General features: G+C 35.4%; 3 protein-coding genes and 1 pseudogene across 7 annotated transcripts; all 4 read right to left on the bottom strand.

The window, feature by feature from the left end:
* Window positions 1–299: 299 nt before the first annotated feature.
* On the bottom strand, window positions 300–3,933 carry LOC146933618 (pentatricopeptide repeat-containing protein At5g56310-like). Its single transcript, XM_085705414.1, has 2 exons — window positions 3,004–3,933; window positions 300–2,219 (listed from the first exon to the last, which is right to left on the bottom strand). The coding sequence occupies exons 1-2, from the start codon at window positions 3,773–3,775 to the stop codon at window positions 1,273–1,275; spliced, it is 1,719 nt and encodes a 572-aa protein (XP_085561540.1). The 5' UTR covers window positions 3,776–3,933; the 3' UTR covers window positions 300–1,272.
* A 2,133-nt stretch (window positions 3,934–6,066) lies between these two features.
* Window positions 6,067–6,561, bottom strand: LOC146933617 (glutathione S-transferase T3-like). The gene has a single exon (XM_085707846.1). It carries the CDS (start codon window positions 6,559–6,561, stop codon window positions 6,067–6,069), a length of 495 nt encoding a protein of 164 aa, XP_085563972.1.
* A 5,420-nt stretch (window positions 6,562–11,981) lies between these two features.
* Window positions 11,982–17,648, bottom strand: LOC146933616 (pentatricopeptide repeat-containing protein At2g22070 pseudogene; annotated as a pseudogene). Of its 4 annotated transcripts, XR_015007519.1 has the most exons (4): window positions 15,143–17,559; window positions 14,903–15,037; window positions 14,687–14,822; window positions 13,879–14,505 (listed from the first exon to the last, which is right to left on the bottom strand). The product of XR_015007519.1 is annotated as a pentatricopeptide repeat-containing protein At2g22070 pseudogene, transcript variant X2 (transcript). The 4 variants fall into 4 exon arrangements; XR_015007521.1 differs by lacking the exon at window positions 13,879–14,505 and adding an exon at window positions 11,982–13,210 and having other exon boundaries at window positions 14,903–17,559; XR_015007518.1 differs by having other exon boundaries at window positions 14,903–17,648.
* Window positions 17,649–19,973: 2,325 nt separating this feature from the next.
* On the bottom strand, window positions 19,974–25,108 carry LOC146933615 (signal transducer, putative (DUF3550/UPF0682)). The gene is made up of 9 exons (XM_085705425.1): window positions 24,444–25,108; window positions 23,076–23,279; window positions 22,732–22,974; window positions 22,315–22,381; window positions 22,042–22,212; window positions 21,767–21,858; window positions 21,076–21,255; window positions 20,859–20,995; window positions 19,974–20,684 (listed from the first exon to the last, which is right to left on the bottom strand). Exons 1-9 carry the CDS (start codon window positions 24,936–24,938, stop codon window positions 20,495–20,497), a joined length of 1,779 nt encoding a protein of 592 aa, XP_085561551.1. The 5' UTR covers window positions 24,939–25,108; the 3' UTR covers window positions 19,974–20,494.
* Window positions 25,109–26,491: the final 1,383 nt, after the last annotated feature.

Raw genomic sequence — 26,491 nt, 5'->3', positions numbered from 1 at the left:
ATTTAGTTGCTCCTTTAAATATCAATGGTAGTTTTTATAGCATGGTAATTATCAAACAAAACAACATGGCATATCAACATAAAATAATTTTTTGTATTCGGGACGGGTTTGGGTATGGGTTCGGGGTGGGTACCTGTATACCCGTTACCCGTCCCATACCCGTGTTTTGAAATCGGGGAAAACCCAAACTCATGCCCAAACCCAGTCAAAACGGGGAAAACCCGTCAAATTGGGTTTGGTTCGGGCGGGTAACCACGGGTATGGGTTTTGTTACCATGCCTATATTTAACACTTTCTGGTATCGTAGAAAAGAACATTTTAGCATATAGCAATCGTTTCATTCGTATTAAACGATGTTTTTGCTGATTCCGAAATGCATATATAGTTATGCTTTAAGGATTGATATATAGGAAAATGACCAAATAAAAATGATTGTTAATCTATTAGTTTAGAAAGCAAATGTACCAAAATCCTTCAACTTGTGAATGCACCGTATCCTTTTTTATATACTTCAATGGACTAAGGGAACCTCCTCCATGCCAAGTCCCACACAACACACTCCTTCATTACCCTTACCTTTCCCCACAGTGCCAACCTAAAAAAGATTGAGTTTAAGTTTGATCACCCACGCAGGGACAAACAGAGCCAAGCTTTTCCACTAATAAAGCATTATTTACTCTTCATTTACTGCATTTGTGGATGCTACAAATTTAATTTTTACCTCCATGTCTAGATTGGAATATCCTCAGCTAACATTTTAACGTCAAACCAACGACTAAGTTATCCCATAAGTAAGAAGATAACTAATCCTTTAAAGTCACTAGCATATGAATGATAAGAATAAGAGTATCATCCAACAAACCAGTATGTCTCGAATGTGTCTCAAAATATTTGATCACAGTGAAGCTGCGCTATTCAGGAAAAATTTAAACCCTTCAGATGCATCTCTCAAATTTTCATCCCTTGTATATCAGTGTCAACTTTGCAACTGCATTAAGTCCAACAAATCATGACTGCAGAAAGTTAGGGGCCCTGGCCCTCCAGCTCCTAACATGCATACGTCCCTCATATAAAGCATCAACACTTTAACATTTTCCTTGCTTCTTATTATTGAATCGAACAATTGGCTTGAATTTTTATATTCCCCGCTTTTAATCTTCAGGGTTAGAGCTAATTTGGCATGAAGTGTCGCGCCAAAAAGTTTAACACAATTGCTTCACCCAGACTGTCAATAAAATTTGTATTGACACTAGTCAAAACAGTTTGCTTAAACTAACTTATAGCCTCTTCTTCAGAGTTACCCTTCGCCTTCATATGTAATGTAATCATCATTAAAGCATCATGAATATCATCAATATTTGGATGTGATGGATCTCCTCCAACAAAACAATGGAGTTTGTTTCCAATCTGCATCCAACTATAAGCTGTTTGTTTCTTAACTCCTTGCTCTTTCATCAGAACTCTCATCCTATTGACATCCTTCCACTTGCCAGCAGCAGCGTATATGTTAGACATCATCACATAAGCACCAGAATTATAAGGATCCAGATTCAAAATGCTCCTAGCAGCCAGTTCCCCCAATTTCACGTTTGAATGAATATTACAGCCAACAAGAAGAGCACCCCAGATGCTGGCATCTGCCTCAAATGGCATCTCTTGGATTACTTTGCAAGCTCTCTGCAATTGACCTGCTCGACTGATAACATCAACAACACAAGAATAGTGTTCAGACCTTGGCAGAATACCATATTTATGGACCATCAGGTCAAAAAGATTCACTGTCTCATCAACCTTCCCAGCACGACAACAGGCAGATAGCAAATTCAGGAAAGTAATGCCATCAGGTGTAACACCGTCTGTTACCATATGGTCAAAGTGGTAGCGGGCTCTGTCATATAGACCATGCTGTGCAAATGCAGCAATGATCGTATTCCATGAAACAATGTCTGGATGAGAAATTTGATCGAAGGCTAACTCAGAGATGACAATTTCACCACATTTGCTGTACATAGTAACCAAGGCATTACTCACAGACAAATCTGAATTGAAGCCATGCTTAATTGCAAGAGCATTTGTTTGTCGTCCTTCGTCAAGTAATGCAAGACTAGCACAGGCAGTAAAAAGTGACACAAAAGTCAAGTCATCAGGTTGCATGCCAGTCCTGACCATCTGTGAAAATAAATTTAGTGCCTCTTCCCCTCTTCCATTCTGGGCAAAACCTACAAACCAAACGTGAATCAATTATGAAAATATTGAATATTATTAAAAGAGAGAGTAGGAAAAAAGAACAACTCCTAAATACTAGGATTGCAAGAAGTTCTTATTTTTCTTCCTGTTCATTAGTTCAATCAAGATATGTTATAAATGGATAAGGCTCTTGTGAGTTGTGATATCCAACAGATGAAATGGAATAGAAATGAAATTATGGATCCATTGTTTGAATATCTTTAATATATAGAATGTAGAAAAACCCTAATTTAATCTCATACCCCAAAAATTAATAAAAAGAAGAAAAAGTGGGATATTAGATGAAATAGAATGTGCTTGTTTCCTGTCAAACCCCCCATCCACATCAGCCAAATCTCAATCGTTGGATTAATCTAAAGAATCAAAGATCACCAGTCTCAAGCCTCAACTGTTAGACTAATTCAATCGCTAAGATTTGGCAAGAGGGCTATCCATACACTGATACAAATATTCTAGTATTTCATTCAATTCCACCTTCTATGAATTTTGAAAAATCCAAACAATGGTTGGTTCCACTCCATCCCTAAAGTGAGCTTATTTCCAAATAAAGGTATACCCACCATTTATTTAATGAATTGCGATCAGCATTAACTAAAACTAAAGGATCGAATTTCAATACGGCACTTATTTCCATTTAGCTTTTTTTTTGGTTATCAATTTGCTAGTAGGAACGCACATCAACATTGGACTAAAGTTTGAAACTTTACATGTAAGTAAAAGACAATGAAAATGGTTTTTGCTTTGAAATTGGCTTACCAGTTATCATTATATTCCAAGAAGCACAGTCTCTGCATGAAATCTGTTGAAACAAGTTCCAAGCCTCATCAATTTTCCCTTGTTTACAAAACCCAGTAATCATAGCAGTAATCGCAACAACATTCTTCTGCGGCATTCTCACAAACACTTCCCACGCTTCCTCATACAAACCATTCTCAACTAAACCACTAATCATCACCGTCCACGAAACCTCGTTCCTACTTGGCATTGCATCAAAAAGCGCCCTTGCCCGCCTAACCCCACTCCCACCTTCCATCTTCATATACCCATCAATCATCACAGTATAAGAAACCACATTGGGACGCGGCATTTCTTCAAACACCTTCTTTGCTTCCTCCACACGTCCCATTTTTACAAAACCTGACATCATAGCATTGTACGACGCAGTGTTTTTCTCCGGCATTGCTGTAAAGTAACTAGATGCATCATTGATGTTATCGTTTTGAATGCAAGCGGTTATAATGGAGTTCCATGAAACAATGTTTTTGATTGGCATTGAATTGAAGAGTGATTTGGAGTGTTGTAGAAAGCCGTTTTGCCAGTATGCGGTGAGCATGGAGTTATATGTGACGATATCTTTTTTGGACGTTTTGTCGAACAGTTGGCGTGCGGCAGCGATGTTACCCGCGCGTGAGAGTGCCGTAATGTTGAGGTTGGCGAGATACACATCTTGTTGAGTTGAGAAGAGTCTTGTTGCGAGTAGAAGGAATGAAGGTTGTTTTAGAGAAATCGAAACCAAACTATTGTGCATGGAGGAGTGCTACAGGTGTGGCAACGCATGAATCTCGTAAACATAAGAGGTTTAATTGAGATATTCTTGTCTTGTCTAAGAGCATCTCCAATGGGAGAACTTATGTTGGTTGTTTAAGTTACTTTTTGTGGGCCCAAATTGCCACATTGCATCTAAGCAATCTCAATCAATTTTACTCCAATGGTGACTACAATAAGCAACTCATATTAGACCCCACAAATTTGTAATTTTTTAATCCTCACTTAATTTTGATTCAATTTAAATTTTAATTCAATTATTTTATTAATAGGTAAAAATTGTAAATATTAAAAATAAGGAAATTAAATAAATGATCATACATAAAAAATTAGAATAGATTTATTGTAAATTAATTTTTTATAACAAGCAAAAACGACGAGCAATACTTATAAACGAGAAATACATAACGACGAGAAATACATAAAGACAAGAAATATATAATGACATTAAATACGTAACAATGAGAAATATATAAATTAATTTGTGTTGTTCTCGTGTCCGAAACGTTCCCAAATATGCTCCACCAAATCGGCTTGAAGTTGACGATGAATTTGTTTTTCTTGAATATGTGCTCTTCGTTGCATGTATGTTTCTAAAAAGTGAGGATGAGGGCCATTTGATACTTCAGCTGATGGAATGCCATTATCGACATGATCATAATCAAAGTTACCATCATACGTGTCACGTTCATCTTCGACAATCATGTTATGCATTATGATGCATGCATACATAATATGTTTCATTGTATTCATGTGCCAAGAACGTGATGGACCGCGTACAATTGCGAATCGAGATTGAAGCACTCCAAATGTTCGTTCCACATCTTTTCTTACTGATTCTTGTCGTTTGGCAAATAATTGTCTCTTTTCTCCTTGAGGCATTGGGATGGTTTTGACAAATGTAGCCCATTCGGGATAAATGCCATCAGCTAGATAATACCCCATATTATAAGGAGTAGTATTCACGGTGAACTGTACATTGGGTGCTTCTCCTTCTAAAATGTTGAAAAACTCATTGGACGTGTTTAAAACATTAATGTCATTGTTTGAGCCCGGAGTACCAAAAAAAGCATGCCAAATCCATAAATCATAGGATGCAACCGCCTCAAGCATAATTGTTGGTTTCCCATGATCTCCTCGACAAAATTGTCCTTTCCAAGCCACTGGACAATTTTTCCATTCCCAATGCATACAATCAATGGAACCTAACATACCTGGAAATCCACGTGCCTCCACTATTTTTAGAAGGCGTTCAATGTCTTCATTGTTAGGCATTCTCAGGTACTGAGGCCCAAATATTGTGTGCACTCCCGTTACAAACCTCTCTAAACACTCCACTGCAGTACTTTCACCAATTCGAACATAGTCGTCCACATTATCAGCAGGAACTCCATATGCCAACAAACTAAGAGTGGCAGTGCACTTCTGCAACGGTGAAAGGCCTACTCTATGAACTACATCAATCCTTGTTTGGAAGTAATCATCATGATTTCCAAGGGCTTCAACAATTCGAAGAAACACATGCCTTCGCATTCTGAACCTTCGGCGAAATTGATCATCTGTGTATACCGGATTTGCAGAGAAGTAGTCATTGAATAATCGAGTATGTCCTTCTTCACGACTCCGATTTATCACCCTTCTTTTTTGTCTGCGCGTAGTGTTATTTTCAACTTGTTTCCCTTCACGTATTAATTGTATCACTTCTTCTGCAGGGTTGTCCTCAAAGCATTCATCTATCATTTGGTTCCATATTGTATCAGAGTCGGTGTTTGGATCCATTATGCGGATGATATATGAAAATAAGAGAATTGTTGAAGATGAGAGAATTGGAAATGAGAGAAGATTGAACAAATGAGAGAATTGGAAATGTTCTCTTAAATTAGTTATATATAGTTTTATTTTCATAACGGCTAGTTTATAACGGCTAGTTTTTTACCGGCTAGTTTATAACGGCTAGTTTTTATAACGGCTAATTTTTTAACGGCTAGTTTTTTACCGGCTAGTTTATAAAGGCTAGTTTTTTAACGGTTAGTTTTTTACCGACTAGTTTTTTAACGGCTAGTTTTTTGGCCTCTCTTTCTCTTGCTTCAGCCTCCTTTTCCCTTGCTTCAGCCATCCTTAACATGATAACTTTTCTATCTGCTGCAACTTTTTCCATGACAGATAAATCAACATTAGTAGAAGACATTGCTGCTTTTCCTTTGCTCTTCCTTTTTGATGCTTTTTGTCCCATTGGACGGACCACTGGTGATGGCATCTCTCTTCCATTTGGGTTCATCTTTCAATAACATCCAAGCATGCACATGAAGGAATTTTTTTTTTAGTGTCTTGTGCGTAAATCCTATGTGCCTCAGCCAAGACATCATTCTCAGAGCGTCCACTTTTGTTTTGATTAAGGGCGGACTTGTAGCAGCCAACAAACTTCTGAATACGGCCATTCAAACGGTGATATCGAGCTTTTATTTGACCTGTTTCCTTTTTTGGTAGTTGATCGCGGTAGATGTTGTAGTTGTCTCTGACTCTATTCCAAAAACCATCTGATTTTTGGTCGACACCAACAATTGAGTCCTTCGAAATGTTGAGCCATGATTGAAATAGAAGTGTGTCTTCTTCTTGCGAAAAACTCGCACGAGTTTTAGTTTTTTTCTTGGTAGAACTTTGTCCTTCATCGAGCTTAATATTTTCCAAACCAATTTGAGTAGAGAATTGCGACATGTCGTTACCGGAATCCACACCACCGCTAGAACCCATTGGAGGCCTACACCACATATTGGAATTTGTTGGTTGAGGTGGATAAAAATAATATTGGGGATTTTGAGAAGTGTCACTGATATGTTGCGGTGGTTGGTTTTGCAAAAGATTCATGTAAGATTGATAACTATATTGAGAGAGAGAGGGATCCATTGCAAAATGAGATGAGCTAAAACACTATTTGGTATTTATATAGAAGTAAAAAATGATGCAGTTGGACACACTATCCAACTCTTTTTACAGCAGTAGAAAAATTTAACTCAAATTATATTACCGTTGGACTCAATGCAGTTCTCTTCACAACAGTTGAACCGTTGGACCCTATTTCATTTAATAATGAATCTGAATTCCATTGTTATAGGTAATCTGTTTTATTCCCTCCTGATATGTGACTTTCTGTTGAGATATCAGCTATGTTTTATTGTTTTTTAATAAGAAGCAATTCACTTTTTGCTTTGCTTAAATAAGCAACTGACAGCAAAAATTAAGCAATCAAGCTGCCAGGTGTATTTGCTCCAATGCTGAAATCCTTAAGAGATGGAACTTATTTCTCCATGTATGCAACAAGCAACCAGCGCTGGAGTTGCTCTAATAGATCATTTTTACACCCAACCAATTAAAATCAAACATCTCATTAAAATAATAAAAATAATTAATATCATATTTTTTTTTCATTATTTTTAATATTTCTCTCTCCTTTTTCCACTTTCTTTAACCAACAAAAACCACCCACCACCATTTATGTTTCCATTTCCTTAATTAAAATCACATTTTTTTAAAAGTTAATAACATGTCATATTTTTATTGGTTGGGTGTAAGAATAATCTTTAGGTAAGAGTTCATGTAAGAATTTCTCTTAATTGTTTGAATGATGTGAAATTATATATGGGTATTTTGGATTTTTTTAGCGTTTTACATTTTTTTTCTTTTAAATTCTACTTTTTAGACAAAAATTTCGGAATATAAGACCAATAAAATGACATGATAGCCCATGAGTTTTTTTGCAGTAGCCTTAGTCTCAAGAAAACTGCTATTTATATTAAAAGATTTGTTGTCACATATATAAAAATTGACCAAAATATCTTCAACTGTAGTTAACTATCGTTCGCTCTAAAGAGAAAAATTAAACAACAAATTGTAGTTAACTGCAATTGGGGTATTGAAGGTCATTTTCATATGTGTGATAGCAGTCTTTGAAGTCTAAATAACATTGTTCTAGTCTCAATTGTTTGACCATATTTTATGAATATGATTCAAAAATTACCCAGGTATGTTTGTTTGTTCGCCGTTTCCGCGCATATGAAGGACTTTTCCATGAGAATTTGAGAAGCTAGTATTTGTTGCTGAATTTTTGCCGGATTTCGAACAAATATAGTAAATGTAAGAGACATTGTGATGTTTGATGAGACCCGTTTTAAAATTTTAGAAGAGTGGTATGTATATTTAGAAAATGTGGTTGAGTGGTTTAAATAATTGTAAATGGTGAAGTAATATATTATTTTATGTGGGACCCATTTATACCACCCAAATGGGTGACATGGATGTGTAGTGTTGGGAAAAGAAAAATTGTGTGTTGAGTGTTGAAACATTGTAAATGGTCTTTCTAGTTAAAAGTTAAAATTAGTCATTACAAACCCAAGTTGATTCATGGCAAAATTGACCCACCAAAATAGCCAAAAAACATATTAATTGGGGATTAAGAATGGTCCATTTAAAAAAGAAAAAACCTAGGCAAAGAGTTTGGTGAATCCAATGTGTAATGGGACTCATGTTTGATGAACAAACCAAACTCTTTGACATGGTCTTTTTCTCTCTAAAAGAGACCCTCTAGTTCTTTGGATTACAATGTTGGATTACAAATCCATTTCCATGTTTAACATACAAGGTTTCACGCTACTGTTTTATAGATGATTTTACTCCCTATTGCTCACCAAACTTTCGATGTGGGACTCATGAAACTTATCCCATTCCTATTAAAAATTTGTTGTTCTGTTACTCTTAAGAACCTTTCTTTGATTCACTTTCTTACTGATATCCCTGCCTGTACTCTTACCATCGCCAGATTACAGAGAAAGAAAGAAACCAAGATGATGAACCATCATGATGCTGCGCTTTCATGTGATGATGATGTTCATGAAAATATAGATGCATCATGGCTTACACTCTCACAACCATCTTCATCATCGTTACCCCTTAGGCATATACCTTTTAAATACACGCGACAAACATTCTTTAATTCAACGATGAGGATGAACCACTGCGCTGCACTTTCATGTGATTGCGATGATGCTATGCATTGTGGCATACACTGTCACAGCCGCCCTCGTCACTGTCACCACCTCGTCCATCACCACTTCAATAAATGCCATTAACACCGCCCATGCGCCTCTCTCTTGATCCACACACATTCTTTTATTTGCAACTCATCACTCATTCTCCTAATTTTGACTCTGATCCTGACATAATCCCCAAATTACTCCATAAAGATTATCATCACCAAGATGAACAAGAACAAGACCGTGTTTCTCTTTCTCCAACTCCTAATTATCCTATCCTATCACAGGCACTACGAGCAGCAAGGTGCTGGGACGGCAACATATTCTACCACTGTCTCGTCCGGTGAAAAGGAGACGTCGAAGGAGCTCTGTGAAAAAGAACGCCATAATAACGCCACCATTTCCATGGCAACTTCAAAACGTGCCACCATGCACACACTAGACCACTTGTTATATGTATTGAAATTGAAGACTATCTCTGGAACTCTTATTTGCAAATTCAGTACGTTTCAACAAAATTACATTCAGTTTGATTTGGTTGAAAAGTTTCTGAAAGTGACAAAGTTCATAGAGGAGAATGGCCATAAAATGCATGATCATGCACCTGATGCATGTATGAATCCTCTGCTGCCATTTTGCAGGGGCTGCGGAGAAATAAATGCAATGCAGCCATTGATTACAAAGAAGTGAAACATCAATTGGTTGTTCTTGTTGTTGGGTTAGATGATTGGATGTTGTAAAGATGAACATTTGAAGTATTTCTGCAAACAATCCAACATTCACAGATCAGGTGCCAAAGATCGATTGTTTTTGAAGAAGCCAAACCAGCCCACCGAAATTGGCGTCGGGGAGAATCGAACCTGACCTTGAAAGAAGCGCATTCCAAGGTCTCAAACCAGCACTAACAGGCCAAAGATCGATTGTTATATCTAACTTATTTCGGTTTGTGTAAATCAATGGCTCATTTTTCTAATGCAATAGTAATCACACGTCTGTGATAGAATTTTTCCACCAAAATGCATATCACTTAATTTCTAATTCTTCTAATTCTCTACCATGTAAATCAATGATGCCTTCTCCCAATACGAAAGTAACCATCTAAATCTCCAATCCATTTTTTATTCCAAAATGCATATAGATAAATATGCAATTCTAAAAACATGTCTACAGTGCAAAGTGATGACTCACTCTCCCGATACAAAATCTCAACAAACTAGCGTTCATACAATTTATCATTTTATCTTCCTTTTTTATATCATAGATTTAGGGTATATTTTAAAGTGATGGACAGTTGGTAATGAGATTTTTGAGAGAACTGAGGAACACTTAGACACTCTAGTCGGTTGTTTTAAAAAAGAGAAATGATATTTGTAATGACAACTTTTGAACAATCATCATTCAGAGTAATTTTTGAATCATATTCATAAAATGTGGTTAAACAATTGAGACTAAAGACCACTCCAAAAAAATCATGGGATATCATTTACATATTTACTATACATTCATTTTTTGTGAATAGGAAGATTATTTGGAGGATGCAGCCAAGGTTGTTAAAATAAAGTTTTAACTAACTAGTAAGAAGGAATCTTTGCAAATTTGTTTAAGTGATCATGGGTATCATTCGATTCCAATTGTTTAAGTTAGAGCTAGTCATTACAAACCCAAGTTGATTCATAGCAAAATTGATGTACTAAAATTGCCGAGAATCATATTAACTGGGAATTAAGAACGCTCCGTTTACGTGGGAAAAAGAACACTTCGAAGAGTTTGGTGAATCCTTTGTGTAATGGAACTCGTAAAAACCAAGCTCTTTGATGTCTTTTTCTCACATAAAAGGAACCCTCTGGTTTTTGGATTACACTTCTCATTGCTTGTAGCAAAACTAATCCGCTTCCATGATATGCTGCTAAGGCTTCACTCTACTATTTTATAGATAATTTCACTCCCTATTGCTCACAAAACTTTCCATGTGGGGTCATGAAACTCGTATATGCAATATGCTGTTAACATTTCCAATGCGGGAGTGCTCTTTTATCCCATTCCTATTAAAAACTTTGTTGTTCCACCTAGTTTGTAGACTTGTAGTATTCTTATCCTATTATTTTTTTTTACTAAATTATCTCATTATTGTTAAAAAACTTTGTTCTTTCTAAATTTATATGTCAAAGCTTATTATATTAAAAAATTGCAATAATGATAAAGCTTTGACAGATTACTTGTCCGCAATATTAATATACTGTACTAAATTATTCAAAAAACCAATTGTGATATGAATACCTCTATATAAATATCTTCATTTCTTTCTTTCATTTCCTTTCTTGCTTAGGGGTGTTCATGGTTATGAACTGCATTGTAACTGAACCATATAAATGGTTTGGTTCAGTTCATAAAAACCACTTTAATAGAAACTGGTTAATTCATCAAACCAGTTCCAATTCAGTTTAAAACGAGTTCAAAACCGGTTTACAGTTTTGAACCGGTTCGCTTCACTTTAACAGGTTTTGAACCGGTTTTCTGGTTGAACCAGATTATGATTCTTGAAGTGCAGTTGAAATTTTGCAAACAGCAACCTAAAGAACAGTGGTATAAAGCGTAAATTTGAAGTAGATGTATGGTTAAATTTTCAATAACAACACCTGCAATAACACAACAGTGTTAATTCTTTTCAGTTTCATTTTCAATTCAACTTAATTCATCCATCATATATAGTCATACAAGATTATCCCATGTTAGATTTTTAGATTATAGATTTAGCTAATAAAATAATAATAAAATAAACTTCATATGAAATTATTTTGATATTAGCATAACAGAAATTCACTATATTAAAAAGAAACATCATATATAGTAAAAACATCATTAGTAGCTTCAACTTTCTATAGAGTTCTGCAACATTTATTCTTTGAACAATGACTTCAGTGTTTAGCTAACAGTAGCTAAGATGATATGATTCTTGAATTCCTCCTAAAATTCTTTGGTCAAGAAAGAGGCATTAAAATATAAATTACTACAAATGAAAGCCTTTTGATTCTGTAACATGATGAATAGTTTACCCCATTAAGTTAGTTATACAAGATATTTATATATCTATGGAAGCAAAGAAATTTAATGGTTAAGCCTTATATCGAATTATGATAACTTTGAGGACTGCAGAGAGAAATCTAATGGCCAATGTGATGATGCTGTCAATTAAGAGGAGAGGGTTCACAACAAATTTGAATCAGAAACTACAAATTTAAAAGAACTCATAATACAAACAGAAATTAAGAAAAGGCTTACAAAATAAATAAATAAATAAAAACAGGTATAAGTAAACTCAAGTATATTCAATGAGGGAGAGAGGGGGAGGAGGGAGAAAGACACTGTGTATGGAAGAGAGAGGGAGAAAGTAACTTGTAATTTTAAACGGTTCATATATGTAAACCGGTTCTGAATCCGTTTTAAACTGAACTTAAATTGGTTTTTAAAAAGTGGTTCAGTTCAAAACTGTATAAAGTGGATCAGTAAAAATATGGTTCAATACAGTTCGGTTAGTAGTTTTGGTTCAGTTAACTGAACTTTTGAACACCCCTAGCTGCTATTCCCTGCCCGTACTCTCACCATCACCAGATTCCAGATAAAGAAAGAAACCAAGAGGATGGACCATGATGATGCTGCACTTTCATGTGAAGTAATTATAGATTCATCATGGCTTACGCTCTCACAGCCATTCTCATCACCATCACCCCTTAGGCCTTTACCTTTTGAATACACGCCTGACGCCACAAACATTCTTTAATTCAAAGATGATGAACCATGGTGTTGCACTTTCATGTGATTGTGATGATGCTTATCATGAAAATATTTATCAATTTATATCAGAGTTGGATTGTGAGTACCTTGACAAAGGCTGTATACGAAGAGATTGATCGAAAAGGTTGAGTTAAGGGTTGTTGAGTGTAGCCATTGAGACGTCGACTTTCACGGATGGTTCTTTAATAAGGACTTCAATAATAAATATCAAGGGGTGCCCAAACCACACCAGTAAGAAGTGCTCGGTGAAGTATATAAGTGGTGGCTCGGTTCTTCTTCCTTATCAACTAACTAGCTTTCAAGAAATGATTCATCAAACACTCAGATACTTATCAATTGATATCACAGTTGAATTGTCAGCATCTCGAAAAGTCAATCTACAAGGGACTGGTCAAAAAGGTCGAGCGAAACATCATACATTGTAGCCATTGATGGCTTTCATGGGCGGTGTTTTTGACAGGGACTTCAATATCATGGGTGCTTGCTCAACTCAAATCGAATGGTAAGAGGTACTCAGTAAAGTATAAAATGGTGGCTTGATTCTTCTCCTTCATGCGCTAGCTTTTAAGATGTACTCCTAGTACTCAATATATATCACACTGAAACATAGGAAAAACTATTTTGATGAGTACATAGCTAGTTCTGGAACTAACTTCAATATTTAATGGATGATTTAACAAAGTTATTCTTGGTCTTCTTCTACCTGTGATTGTAGCACTAGTGCTAACTTTCATTCGTCATTTAATATTCTACTTTGGATAGGTTTTTCAGATGCATTTTTTTAGTTTTCATTGGTTTCTTTAACGGGTGATAATTATATTTGATACACTGTCAGACACTAAATGTGAGTATCTCTCAAAACTAAAATTCGAATATTAATTCACCACATTGTAGAAGTTTAACCACTTCCACTAAATCCAACTCCCAACTTTTTGCAAATGCATGTGTATGTACTCCTATTATGTTTTCTTATATATTCACTCATTTATTGCAACATTATTATCTTTACAAGGTTCAGTATTTTTTTTCTGTTGATTTTTTCCATAAGTAAAAGTCGAACTTGGTAACCAAAATTTACAACACAAACTGCACATCAAACACTTACGCTCTAGTCATTTTTCTGTTGACTATTTTTTTGGGTGGTGGTTTATTTTGTTGCCTCTTTACTGCTCTCCAACTTTCAGTTTCATACAGTTGTGTCCAAAACAAAAACTTTCGGTCTAACACAAATATTGTGAGTTTACTTTCTATTCTAGTATAGACGGAATTAGTTCAAAAACTGTTCTGCTAAAATAAGTATGAAATATAAACAATTTCCTGTTTGTTCTTTTTCAAAATATGAAATATGAACAAATACAACTAAATGCAACTGATTTTCTACTAACAATTATCTTGCCAGGCCTAAAAACACAAGTCAGGCACCTATCCCAACCTAACCTTTAAGACTAGAGAGCAAACCGCCAAATACAGCATTTGGATCAATGAAGCAGATGGGTTCGAAGTAAATAACACAACAAGCAGATGCAACCATAAAAAACAAATCATTTTCCACATGACAAACCGTGCCCCACAATTGATATTCTTGTCATGTCACCCAAAATGTTAACCCATGTATTTTATATTCCTTTCACCAAAGAATCTTTAGCTTTGAAAGCCTACATATAAATCTAACAATTTACTTGTTGTATATAGAGTCCAAATCTATGTATTATCAATAAAGTGAAAGGAGACAGCAACGTCAAAGTGCCTGGAAAATTGCACACCACAGAGCGCACAGCTTCAGAATTTGGTGCAACAGAAGTAGGTAGATGGGGTAAGGCAAAACAGCATATCTAATTCACTTTCCTCGGGTGGGCAGAAAAAAAATACTATTACGTACCAGCAGAATATGAATCTGTAGAATAAACAATGCAATACAACAAGTCCAGTCAGTAACTTCAATTTTAGTAGTGCCCGAAGAAGTCTAGGTGGCAGTCAACCCACAGCAATACCAAACATGCATCAATTAAAATAAATGAATGCATTGGCTAATTCGTATGAGAATTAAATAAATATATAACTATAGAGCAAAATACCTTAAATAAGTCACCTTAAAAATGGATCAGTTATAGCTTGTGCCAATACTAAATCCATGATAGTTCATGAGCAAAGAATTACTTCCCACTCAGAGAAAGCATCGGCGATTATGTTCTCAGCTTCATTGTCGACATCCTAGGGTTAAGATGTCAAATTAGACCAACGTGAGTAAAAGTTGATGCGGAGAAGTTTAAAGATCATTCACGTATACTTACTGTATCAGCCTCGTTAGGGATGGGACCGATCATTTTGCAAAACGCCGATAAAGGAGCTCTCGAGAAAAAAGTAAATTGGCTTCCATTATGAATATCTACATCAGCTGGGTTCCAGACACTCATCCAAGGCTCTACCTGAATTGTTGAACCCAATGCATAATTGTTTTGTATCCCCTAATGTTTTTAGCTGCGTTACTTAGTCACGAGAAATTTCAATCACAGCTTTGTTGCTCGTCTTACCTATTATTCTCACACTGCACAGCTTCTCAAGTCCATGAAATCTAAAACTATATCATAGGTTTTCGCCTTGTTTCAAAAACTTTAGACAGGATAGGAAGTGTATATGACATTGTACACCCTTCTTTTAAAAACATTCAATGCACAGGAGATTGCCATCGGATTGACACTTTACCAGTGGTCCTTGCAAGAACAGTTTCCACCAAAGAAATGATGAAACCTGCTTGAGTCTCTTATAATGATAGGCCGGGCTATAGCAATTGATGCAAACTTCATAAATACATGACAGTCATCACAGATACGTATATTCTTTATGATCCGTATTGGCGCAACTCCATCAGGCTTTTTTATTAAAGAAAATGCAAGGGCAAGTTTCTCACTGTGGTGCGAGATGGATCTCAATTTTTCTTCCTCTCCCACATTATGTAGAACAATGCCCGTATCTGGATTATACCCAATTTGTTGCAATATTCCAATCAACCTGTTCAATTCACTGTAGGTCTTTTCCAGTTCTGGATGATTGTGATCATCCGAAACAAATTTGTGGACTTCGTTCCCAATTTCAACCCAACTGTATGCAGCAAACTTCTTTGCATTTTTGCTCTTCATAAGAGATCTTACAACAGCTACATCTTTCCATCTCCCACAAGCAGCATACAAATTGGAAAGCATGATATAAGATCCAGCATTATGTGGATCCAATTGAAATATATGATTAGCCGCAACCTCTGCAGTCTTTATGTCGCCTTTGGAACAAACAGATAGTAAAGCGGACCAAATTTGGCAATCAGGTTTGTGAGGCATGCCTTTGATTAAATCCACTGCTTTATCGATATTACCTGACCGGCCAAGGAGAGTAATCATGCATGCATAGTGATCCAATGTCGGTGTCATTCCTTGTTCACTGATTGAATCGAAATGCTTACGTCCTTCTTTAACCATATTAGTATTTATACAAGCAGATAAGACTCCCACAAAACTGATATTGTCGGGTTTGAAATTTTCTTGCAGCATTCTTTCATACAGAGTCAAGGCCTCCTGAGCCTCCCCATTTTGTGCATAACCCAAAATCATGGAATTCCATATGATCACATTCTTAATAGGCATAGTTTCGAAAATTACCCGAGCATCCAAAGGGACTCCACACTTGCAATACATATCAACAAGTGCACTTGATACAAGCATGTTACTATCAACACCCATAAGAATAACTTTACCATGGACGGCCTGACCATGATACAATGATGCTAACTTGGCACAAGAGCTTACCACGGTAGAAATAGTGTGGCTGTCAGGTCTAACGTTTCCACGGAGCATTTCACTAAACAACATCAAAGCATCCTCCTCTCTTCCACTTTGTGCATAACCAACTATCATCGTAGTCCAACAAATCTCATCCTTTTTATCTATTTTATTAAACATGTTCCTCGCATCATCTACACGTCCATATTGAAAGTAAGCATTGAGAACACTAGAAACCGTAACTTGGTCAGGTTTCCAACCAGATAATTGCATCTTATTAAACAAACTAATACACTCATCAGGCTTCCCCATTTTCACATACCCAGATATCATCAGATTAAACGAAACAACGTTTTTTTTAACCATTCCATCAAACAACCACCGCGCCTTATCTATATCACCACACTTAGCATACAAATCAGTCACAGCATTCCAAACAAAAACATTCTTCTCAAACTCACCAACAACAACTCTCCCGTGAATCTGCTTCCCAAGCCTAAAATTCAAAAGCTGAGAACACGCTTGCAACGCATTCACATAAGAATATTGTGTCGGCAAAAACCCATCTTCCTGCATTCTCACAAAAAATCTCAACGCTTTTCCTGAAAGCCAATTACTTGCAAAACAAGCAATCATCGTATTATACGAAACAGAATCACGATAAGCCATTCGATCAAACACCAAATTCAAATCCTCAACCAAACCCACTTTTGCATAAGCAGAAAGAAGTGCATTCCAAGAATAAATATCCCTCTTAGTCATTTTATCAAACAGTTGTTGCGCATCTGAGATTTTTCCACATTTTGCATATAAATGGAGGAGTTGATTATGGATGAATGAATCGGTAGGTTGAAAAAGTTGAAGTTCCATGTGAGATTGTAATCTCTTGGCATGATTGAAGTCATTGGATTGAGCACAGCGAAGAACAAGACGAGTGTAGTCGGCGGAAGAAGCAGGACCGCGAGTGAACAGAAGATCTATGGCTTCACGAAGCTGTTGCTTGAGCTTCATTGTTGGTTTAACTAACTTGGCCATGTTTCGAACAATTTCCTACACGTGCACTCTTTAAGCGTTTGGGTAACTCTTTGTCACTTCACATTCCAGGTAACCGAGTTCAACATGAAATCAGTGGCAAAGAGACCTGGTGAGGTTTGATTTTGTGGTTGAATTGGCTATTTTTAAATTAATTTTGATTTCATTATTAGTGGAGGAATCTGGAAATGCTAAAAAAAAATGTTATTACAACAACTTGTTAAGAAAATTAAAATAGAATTTGTCAGAAAAAAAAAATAGAAATAGAAATATTTTTGGTAATTGGTAAAAAAGTGAATATTCAACTTTTGAATATTTAAAAGTTGTTTATGTCCAAAAAATATTTTTGTTTCAATGTAATGTTTTTACTTTTTTATTTTTTAACAGGTGTCTTTAAAAATATTCAAAAATATCAAAGTCGGTTTTGATTATTTTTATTGAAGACAATTTTAATTAACATAATCGACTTTTGACTTTTAAGTAATCTAATTGACCAATTTTAATAGTTTAAATTCTTTTTTTTTTGTGGTGGTCGGGGTTCAACCCCGGACCTTGCATATATTATGTATTGTTCCTACCAACTGAGTTAAGCTCATGTTCACGCACTTTTTAATTTAGTTGTTTCCTTCCCAATTTCTCATAAATTTTTATTTAGTTTTTGATAATATTTCTCCCAAAAATTTTACTAGGTGACCCAATTAACTTGACACCTAAGAGCATAAACATAGCTGGTGGCATTGCTTACGTGTGGCACCTTGTGTAAGTATGGATACCACTATTTAACAAGGTGGTAGTAGCATTGGTTGGAACCGTGGCCATGAATGGACCCGTATCCATACCATTTGCTTTTGAGTTTTCATTATTATTTTTTATTAATAATTAGCTTTTGCCAATTCTATTTTGAAGACATAATTTGGAATATATTGTAAGATTAGTGGGACCCATTGTAAGTTTTGTAAGAGTGGTATGGATATTTAGAAAATATAGTTGAGTGGTTTAAATTATTGAAAAATGTGAAGTAATTTAAAATATTACGTGGGACCCATTTATACCATCCATGTAGAGTGGCATGGATGTGGGTGCTCTAAGTCACAACTCACAATGGCAGTGAGACTTTTTTAATAATATTGAAGTAAAAAGGGAAAATATGAAGTTGCAATGATCCCCAAAATTAAATAAAATAAAAAACTTCAAATTTTCAGACATCCCTAACAATGATTCAAGAACATCAATCTTCTTTCTCCTTCCCAATTAATCATGTTACACTACGACCAATTGTGGTGCTAACCAATATTCGAGTTTCTCCGGTGTTTAATTTTTATGTTCACCATGCAACTAATCATGCATCATGCAACTCCAGATCACAGTTCATGTATCCCTCTCTGGTAATATAACAAAACTAGCCACTAGTTCAACAATCACTGATTTTGTTATTTTAAAAGCTTTCAAAGTTGATACGCATTATCAAAGAGCTCCTAGAATAGTAGAAGTTACCTGGCATCCCCCCATCCATAATTGGGTCAAATGCAATACTGACAGCACGGCTTTAGGAAGACCTGGCCCTGCAGCTTGTGCAGGGATATTGAGGAACAATCATATGGTGAAAGTTTAGGTTGCTTTGCTTCAAACCTTGGTATTGCAAATGCTCTTTTTGCAGAATTTATGGGAATCATTTTAGCGGTAGAATGTGCTTTCCAGAAAAATTGGTTGAATCTATGGATTGAAAGTGATTCAAAACTTGTTACTTTGGCCATAAAGTCTCCTCAAATTGTTCCTTGGCAAATCAAGAATAGATGGCTAAATTGCCTTACTCTGCTTCAATCAATGAATTTTTTGTTAACACACATTTATAGAGAAGGAAATCACTGTGCAGATAAGCTAGCTAACTTAAGCTTATCTATTTCTGATTATATGTGGTGGTCTTCCACACCTGTTAATATTAGGGAAGATTTAGTTAAGAATAGACTAGGTCTCCCTTACTATAGGTTTTCTTAATCTCTTGCGAGGGTCATGTTTGGTATCCCCTCCTTTTTTGTGTATTTCACTTTTCTTTAATATATTTATGGTGTGTTCCTAACAGACACATCAGTTTATAAAAAATAAAAAAAAATCATGCATCTTGCAAGAAAACAATGTCCATTTCTCTTGTGTTTCATTTTCTCTAAGCCCTATGACATGTCTTGGCTTTGGTGAATCCTTGAGACAACCTTAACTTTTTTCAATAAAAATATGAAAACAATGTCCATTTCTCTCCTCAAGAACCACAATCGAATTGCACGAGCAAGACTATTATAGCAACTTGAGGGTTATTAGTTGCCAAGCCTTTGGTAAAATGTATCGATCATTTTTGGTAAAATGTCATATAACATCAGCTATTTGTAACAATATTATCTCTTTCTATGTTTATTCACTCGTTTATTGTATTATTATCTCTACAATGTTGAGTCTTTTTTCAGTTGACGTTTTGGTCTCATACTGTGTCCACAAAACAAAAACAAAAACACTTTACCTCCCAGTCAAACTCTAAATAGGGATAGTTTTTCTACCGAAAATTGAAGGATTAAAGCAACAAAAACAAAAAATACCATTATTGTGAGTTTAATTTCTAAGTAATGATAGAATTCGTTCTTCCCATAATATACTCTCCTCCCCCAATCAATGTTCAAAAACGGTTCTGCTAAAAAAGGTATGAAATATGAACAACTTCTTGTTTGTACTTTCTCAAAGCTATGAAATATGAACAAATACAACTAATTTTCAACTAACAATTATCTTGCCAGGCTACACAAGAAAAGTAAGGCACCCATCCCTACCTAACAAACACTAAAGAACAAACCGCCAAATACAGCATATGGATCAATGAAGCAGGTGGGGTTGAATTAAGCATCACAACAAGCAGATACAACCATCATCAACAAACCGATCTTCCACATGACAGCCCAAGCCCCACCATTGATATTCTTGTCATGTCACCCAAAAGGTTAACCCATACCTTTTATATTCCTTTGGTCAGAGAATCTTTAGCTTCAAAAATCTGCATATAAATCTAATAATTTACTTGTTGTATATAGAGTCCAAATCTTATGTATTATCAGTAAAGTGAAAGGAGTCAGCAACGTCAAAGTGCTTGGCAAGTTGCACGACCACTGAGCGCACAGCTTCAGATTTTGGTGCAACAGAAGTAGGCAGATGGGGTAGGCAAAGCGGCAGATGTAATTCACTTTCCTCGGGTGGGCAGAAAAAAGATATCACGGATCGGCAGAGTATGAATCTGTAGATAAACAATGCCAAAAATTAAAAAATTAAAAAACCATTCAGCAACTTCAATTTTAATAGTGCCTGAAACAGTCTAGGTGGCAGCCAACTGCAACTATGACACTCTAAATAACCAATCAAAATAAATGAATACATTGAGTGATTCATTATAAAACCAGAGAGAAAATACCTTAAAATAAGTCGCCTTAAAAATGGGTCAGTTATAACTTGTGCCCATACTAAATCCATGATAGTTGATGAGCAAAGAATTACTTCCCACTCGGAGAAAGCATTGGTGATTATGTTCTCGGCATCATTGTAGACATCCTAGGGTTAAAATGTCAAATTAGACCAACAAGAGTAAAAATTGATATGAGGAAATTTAAAAATCGTCCGCGAACACTTACTGTATCAGCCTCATTAGGGATGAGACCAATCATTTCGCAAAATGCTGATAAAGGAGCTGTCAAGAAAAAGGTAAATTGGCTTCCATTATGTATATTTACATCAGCTGGTTTCTTAAAAGTCGGCCTTAAAGGTGAAAGAAATAGAGCAGCCGTTTCTCCCCTTTCAGCACCATGTAATTCCTGCAATCATTTAATACATACATAATCAATCAAGACCTGTTGACGTAAATAACACCAGTAAAAAAAGCATCTTCTAATTAATGACCCAATCAATTTCACTGTACATTGAACATGGGACAAGCCAGCAATCAAATGTTCTATACTGATTGTCTCCCCCTAAAAACTAGTACAGAATCATCCTTAACCCAAAAGGATGATGTGTATCTCATTCTTTTTGTAGCTACATAGGGAATGTTAACAACACCATTTAATTTCTTTACACCATTTCAACTCTGTCCCTAAGAAAGTTCTACATTCCAATTAATGAAGAAAATCAACAAGGCAGGATTCCCATGACTAATGCATTAAAATTCATTTTAAAATGTTGTGATATACCCTCAGATTGTACAGAAACAAAGTGATTCCCATCTTCATCATGCTACTAACATGTAAAATTAGATTTAGTGAATATACAGATAAGCTCCATCTGACAATTTCCAGAAAACACATACACAAGTTTGGACAAACCTGCCTTGAATGCATGGCTGTTATCACTGTCAATAATCAAGAAAAGAGGTTTCCGAGTGAAGGGAATAAGATCGCCGGGGTAGAGGTTATTTGAACCTGACAATTCAAATACAGCATATGTAAGTGCGAGCACAACAAAGGTACTTCTTTCTTTTATAACATACAATTGACACTAATCCAAAAAAGGAAAAGAAAAACACATTAGAACGCGCATAGTTTTTCCTGGAAAAATATTAACATAAATTTGACGGTGAAACGACTTCAAATACAGGTACCCACCACTATTTCCCTTGGGACCAAACCACAAAAAATCGTCCTGATGACAACTTGATTCCCTCTTGCCATTATTTTGAAATTCTGACATTCCAGAGTTCAGTTCATCGGAAGACTGAGAAAGGACTTTGTGTCTTGAATATTTGGATGACCCTCCATTATTAACACCAGCCTTCCCTGTATGAGTGAACACAGATCATTATGGCAACAAACCTAACATAAAACAACATAGCTTATAGACTAATTACTTAGACTTGAAAAGTCAGATCAAATGTAAACCTGGGGCAGAAAGATAAACTAGCACAACACTGTCTGGTGGCAGCTCCTCGCAAATTGTTGCCATAACCTGCGTAAAACATGAAGCTCAATGTATGAAATAACAAATCACTATTCACAACAGTCATTCGAAGATTGTGAAAATGTTTGCAGCGGTTCATAAAGCAGATAATACATGAAAAAACAAAAAAAAAAAAAATGCAGGTACTTGTATGGACAAAGAGACATGAGAACATGTCATAAAATACTTTAGAACCAAAGAAATAAAAACAGATTTGGATGTCCAAATCTTTTAAAAGGAAAAGCCATAAAAATCTCATTCAATATTGGCAACGCCTTGTAAATGGAACAGCTTTTAAATTTTGGCAAAGAGAGGATCAAACTAGATATACTAACTTTCCACTAGGCATGAAAACTCACTGCTATCACGTGTGTCACAGATGGACGATACAAGGTAGCCTTTGTAGGATTAGAAGGTATATTTGGATCTATCATATCTGCAGCAAGGTTCATGTCTATTATCCCAGAAGCTCCTGAATGATCGATCACATCACCATTCTCCTTAGGTCTAACTATACGCTTTTGGTAGAATGACCCACTAGGCTCCCATTCTAAACACTGTAACATTCTATAGACGTCCAATGTAAGTTCAGCAAATTTGACCTGAAATGGAGGGTATATGAAGATTCAAAAGCTTCAGTACCTTTAAGTTACTAAAGTTATGTACTAATACAAATTTAAGAATCACCATGGCAAGTATTGACCTCGTTTCGATGATAGCTTGCTAAGAGTGCATCATGAAATTTTAAAACCCTTTTTGCATGAAAACGTGCTACATAAGGAAGAGAAGCCTGATGAGAATCAAATGTAGCACAGTAACGCATAGGCCTGATGCTAAAGCCCTTGTCGGCTTTTGTGAAGCGAACAATTTCTTGCACCACGAGCTTCCATTCTTTAAAGTTAGTATCCTGAAAAGAAATAGTTTATACTCATCAAGTCAAACAAGCAACACAAAGATACTGCTTCTCCGGATAAATGTTGAAATACAAAGCATCAATGAACCATACTACGGTCAAGTTTCATGAGATCTTCTAAACAAAAGTAAAACACAAAAGCTTCACTGTTAATAATGAAAATGTGAGTATAAAAACAGAAGTATACAGCTCACTCAGATTTTGAATTTCAACAAATTGATGATCAAAATATATTATACATGTAAATTGGTTTTCCAAAGAAAATCATCATTGCACCACCAATGTTATTCTAGAAAACTGGCCCTCATAGTCGGCATAACATTTGGAGTACTACTTGAAACTCGGGTGACTCAAGCATTGATTTGGTTTTACAACGGAATGCCGTTTTCTTTCAAAAAAATCACTATTTGATGTTCTTTGATACAGTCAAACTGAAGCATCTCCAATAACCTACTCTACAACAGCATTAATATTCTTCATAGTTCATACAATAGTCGGGTGTACCAATAGAGAAACTGGTGACCAAGGCCACATGATTAAGCAGGTCATCCAATCTAATCTATCCCTTGTTTATTTCCTCCTGTGGGATCAGATGTTACTGGTACCACTTATTAGTACAGAGATCTCATGCACCATCAACGACATTAATCAGTGACACAAACATAGCTTCACTGGAACAAAACCACCCTATATTATATCTGATACAACAAGCCATGCATCAAGTCATCAAATCATTGCTGTTTTCCTCTATTATATAAAGGAGAATGCTAATAAGTGCCCTTGGGGCATTGGTTAAAGTGTTAAAACTAAAACTATTCCAAGGGATTTAGACCCTATAAGAAAGTGGTCATGGGTTGGAGAAAATTCGGTTGACGGGGAGAACCCATACCGTGTGCTGAACAGGTTACTGCTAAACGGCAATGAAAACTTCCTAATTATAACATGGTAACCAAGAAAATCTAAAACTATTGTAATTAGATAGTGACTACAAACTAATTGATTTAAACACTGTCAACAAAAACTATAAAAAAAAAAAAAAAAAAAAAAAAAAAAAAGGAAAATTGATTGTGACTGTTGCACTTTCTTTTCGCAGCTCAAACTTAATTTAGTAATTAAGCTGAATTAAGCTAAAAATTGAGAATGAAAACAACGTATTACCCGAAAAGTACTCTTGCAATCATCAACCAAAGCCACAAACCGGTCCATGAGATGTTTAACCATCTCAACCCGGTTCAAAATCAACGAAACCAACAAAAATCTTGCATAAAACCTCAACTCCTTAGACCTTACTCCTAGATCTTTCGATTCAGAACCTTCAAAGTACCTTCTACTAAGAATAGCTTCATAGAAAACGTAAGCTTCAACGAGAAATCTAGTTTCGCTAGCTCTCATATACTGACCGAAGTAGAGTTGACCAATTCGGCTCGCGATCTCGCCGATTTCCCATCGTTTAAGCCCACACTGAATCAGCTTCGCGCGATTTTCTTGCTGGTACTTCCATAAGCGCGTGTAAGCTTTGAAGACTTTGTGAAAGAAGTGATTCTGGTTTACGCGACCGTAGGCTGGTACGTCGCGAACCCTAGCGAATTTGTGGTCTGCGTTTTCTACTAGAGCTCGGAAAGTTTGTAGCGTGAGGTCGTTGTCGTCAGACATGGGAGCTGAAAAGGAAGAGTTTTTGCTTTTTTTAGTTTTTTATTTCCGGTGACGGTTAACGTCGCCGGTCATCGGAAATTTGGAGGAATGAAGAAGAAGAAAAGGGAAAATTACAGCGAAATGAATGGAAAAGGGAGAAACGGTGAAGAGGGCGGTTACACTTTTTGTTTGTCAACAAATACTGTGAAAGTATGTAATGTAATCAAATTAAATTAAATTATGGACTATATATGGAGACTTAATTATTTTTTGTCAAAAAAAAATGGACACTTAATTTTTTTTATTTTTTTTTATTTAGATGTTAATTAAGAGAAAAGGTCGTGCTATCCGGTGATTTGGACGCGTTAAGAAAGTTTAAAGTATAAAATTTTCATTGAAATCAATGTTTTGATTTTTTCACATTTTTTCATACAATATTTTTATATTGGTTTTTTTTTTTTGAACTAGTGCCTTTTTTTTTGAAGGAATTTGAACTAGTGTCTTTGAACACTAGTTAACATTTTCACAAAAAAAACACTTATTTCTAACATTGTCTATGACAATCACTTTTATATTAAGCGAAATTAATATGAATCTCATTACTTTATAAATGATATGTTTTTAAGGTTTATATCTCAGATAAGTTTCATCCGATAAAAGAATAATTATTAGAGAAATGTTGAAAAGTTTATAACACTCATATTAAGTTGTTAATGAAGTGTTGTATAATATTGATATAAATGTTTTTTTTTTATGGACAATATGTGATGTGAGTACAGTGTTCTTTGTTTGTTTATAATAAAATTTGAAATTGTTTGACCAAAAATAAATTGAAATTATTCACCTAAATTGTTTTTTTAATAAAAAATGATTTAGGATTTTTGGTGTTCCTTAAAAAAATGATTTAGGTGTGACAAGTGTGAATTGTCTATTCTCTTTTAAGGAATAGAAAAACTAACAAATTACTGTCTCTTTCGCTTTTGCTTTTTATTTATTATATTTTATTTTCTATTATTCTTTTCCTTTCATTTTTGCTGTTTTGAGAGAGAAACGAAAGGCATGAGTGGCATGGGATCAAATTTTGGATTATTTGATAGATGTGATTTTGATGGATGGATTGTCATTTCATCAACTTTTTTGGCATTTCCCGCCCCGTTTTTTTTTTCCAGAGTGGCATATATTTACACAAAGAGAAATGATATTCTAACAACCATTTTGTGACAACCTATGTAACAACTTTATCTCTCATACTCACATTATCTTTTTACTTTCTCTCTCTATTGCTTTGGTTTCCGTGTCACTATCTACTTTTCCTTTAAAAATTGGTGGTTGTCACAAAAGTTGTTGATTTTTGGTTGTTAGAATATCATTGCTCTTACACAAATACTACTTGTTCATGGAGAAACTCAAATTTAAAAAGTTCAAGCATATAACACTACTCTCTCTTCTCTCCTTCTCAAACCCTAGCCGTCACCTCTTTCTTCTTCTTCTTCTCGTCAGAGGGGTGATTTAGGGTCAATTTTGATCCAAAAATCACCCCTCCGAGTTGTTTTTCCTTATATCCTAATTGAATA

The sequence above is a fragment of the Medicago sativa genome, chromosome 4 (genome assembly GCF_051527215.1).
Source record: "Medicago sativa cultivar Bolivia chromosome 4, Bolivia_mono, whole genome shotgun sequence".
Lineage (NCBI taxonomy): Eukaryota > Viridiplantae > Streptophyta > Magnoliopsida > Fabales > Fabaceae > Medicago > Medicago sativa.
Note: the sequence above shows the minus strand (reverse complement) of the source record. Positions and strands in the feature narration are given on the sequence as shown.

Coding starts and splice junctions, on each gene's coding strand:
- LOC146933617 (XM_085707846.1), bottom strand. CDS start 6,561: ATGTGGTGTAGGCCTCCAATGGGTTCTAGCGGTGGTGTGGATTCCGGT.
- LOC146933615 (XM_085705425.1), bottom strand. CDS start 24,938: ATGTCTGACGACAACGACCTCACGCTACAAACTTTCCGAGCTCTAGTA. Junction 22,382..22,731: donor CTGTGACACACGTGATAGCA/GTGAGTTTTCAT, acceptor TGTTTTACGCAG/GTTATGGCAACAATTTGCGA. Junction 21,256..21,766: donor ATAACAGCCATGCATTCAAG/GCAGGTTTGTCC, acceptor AAATGATTGCAG/GAATTACATGGTGCTGAAAG.
- LOC146933618 (XM_085705414.1), bottom strand. CDS start 3,775: ATGCACAATAGTTTGGTTTCGATTTCTCTAAAACAACCTTCATTCCTT. Junction 2,220..3,003: donor TTGGAATATAATGATAACTG/GTAAGCCAATTT, acceptor TTTGGTTTGTAG/GTTTTGCCCAGAATGGAAGA.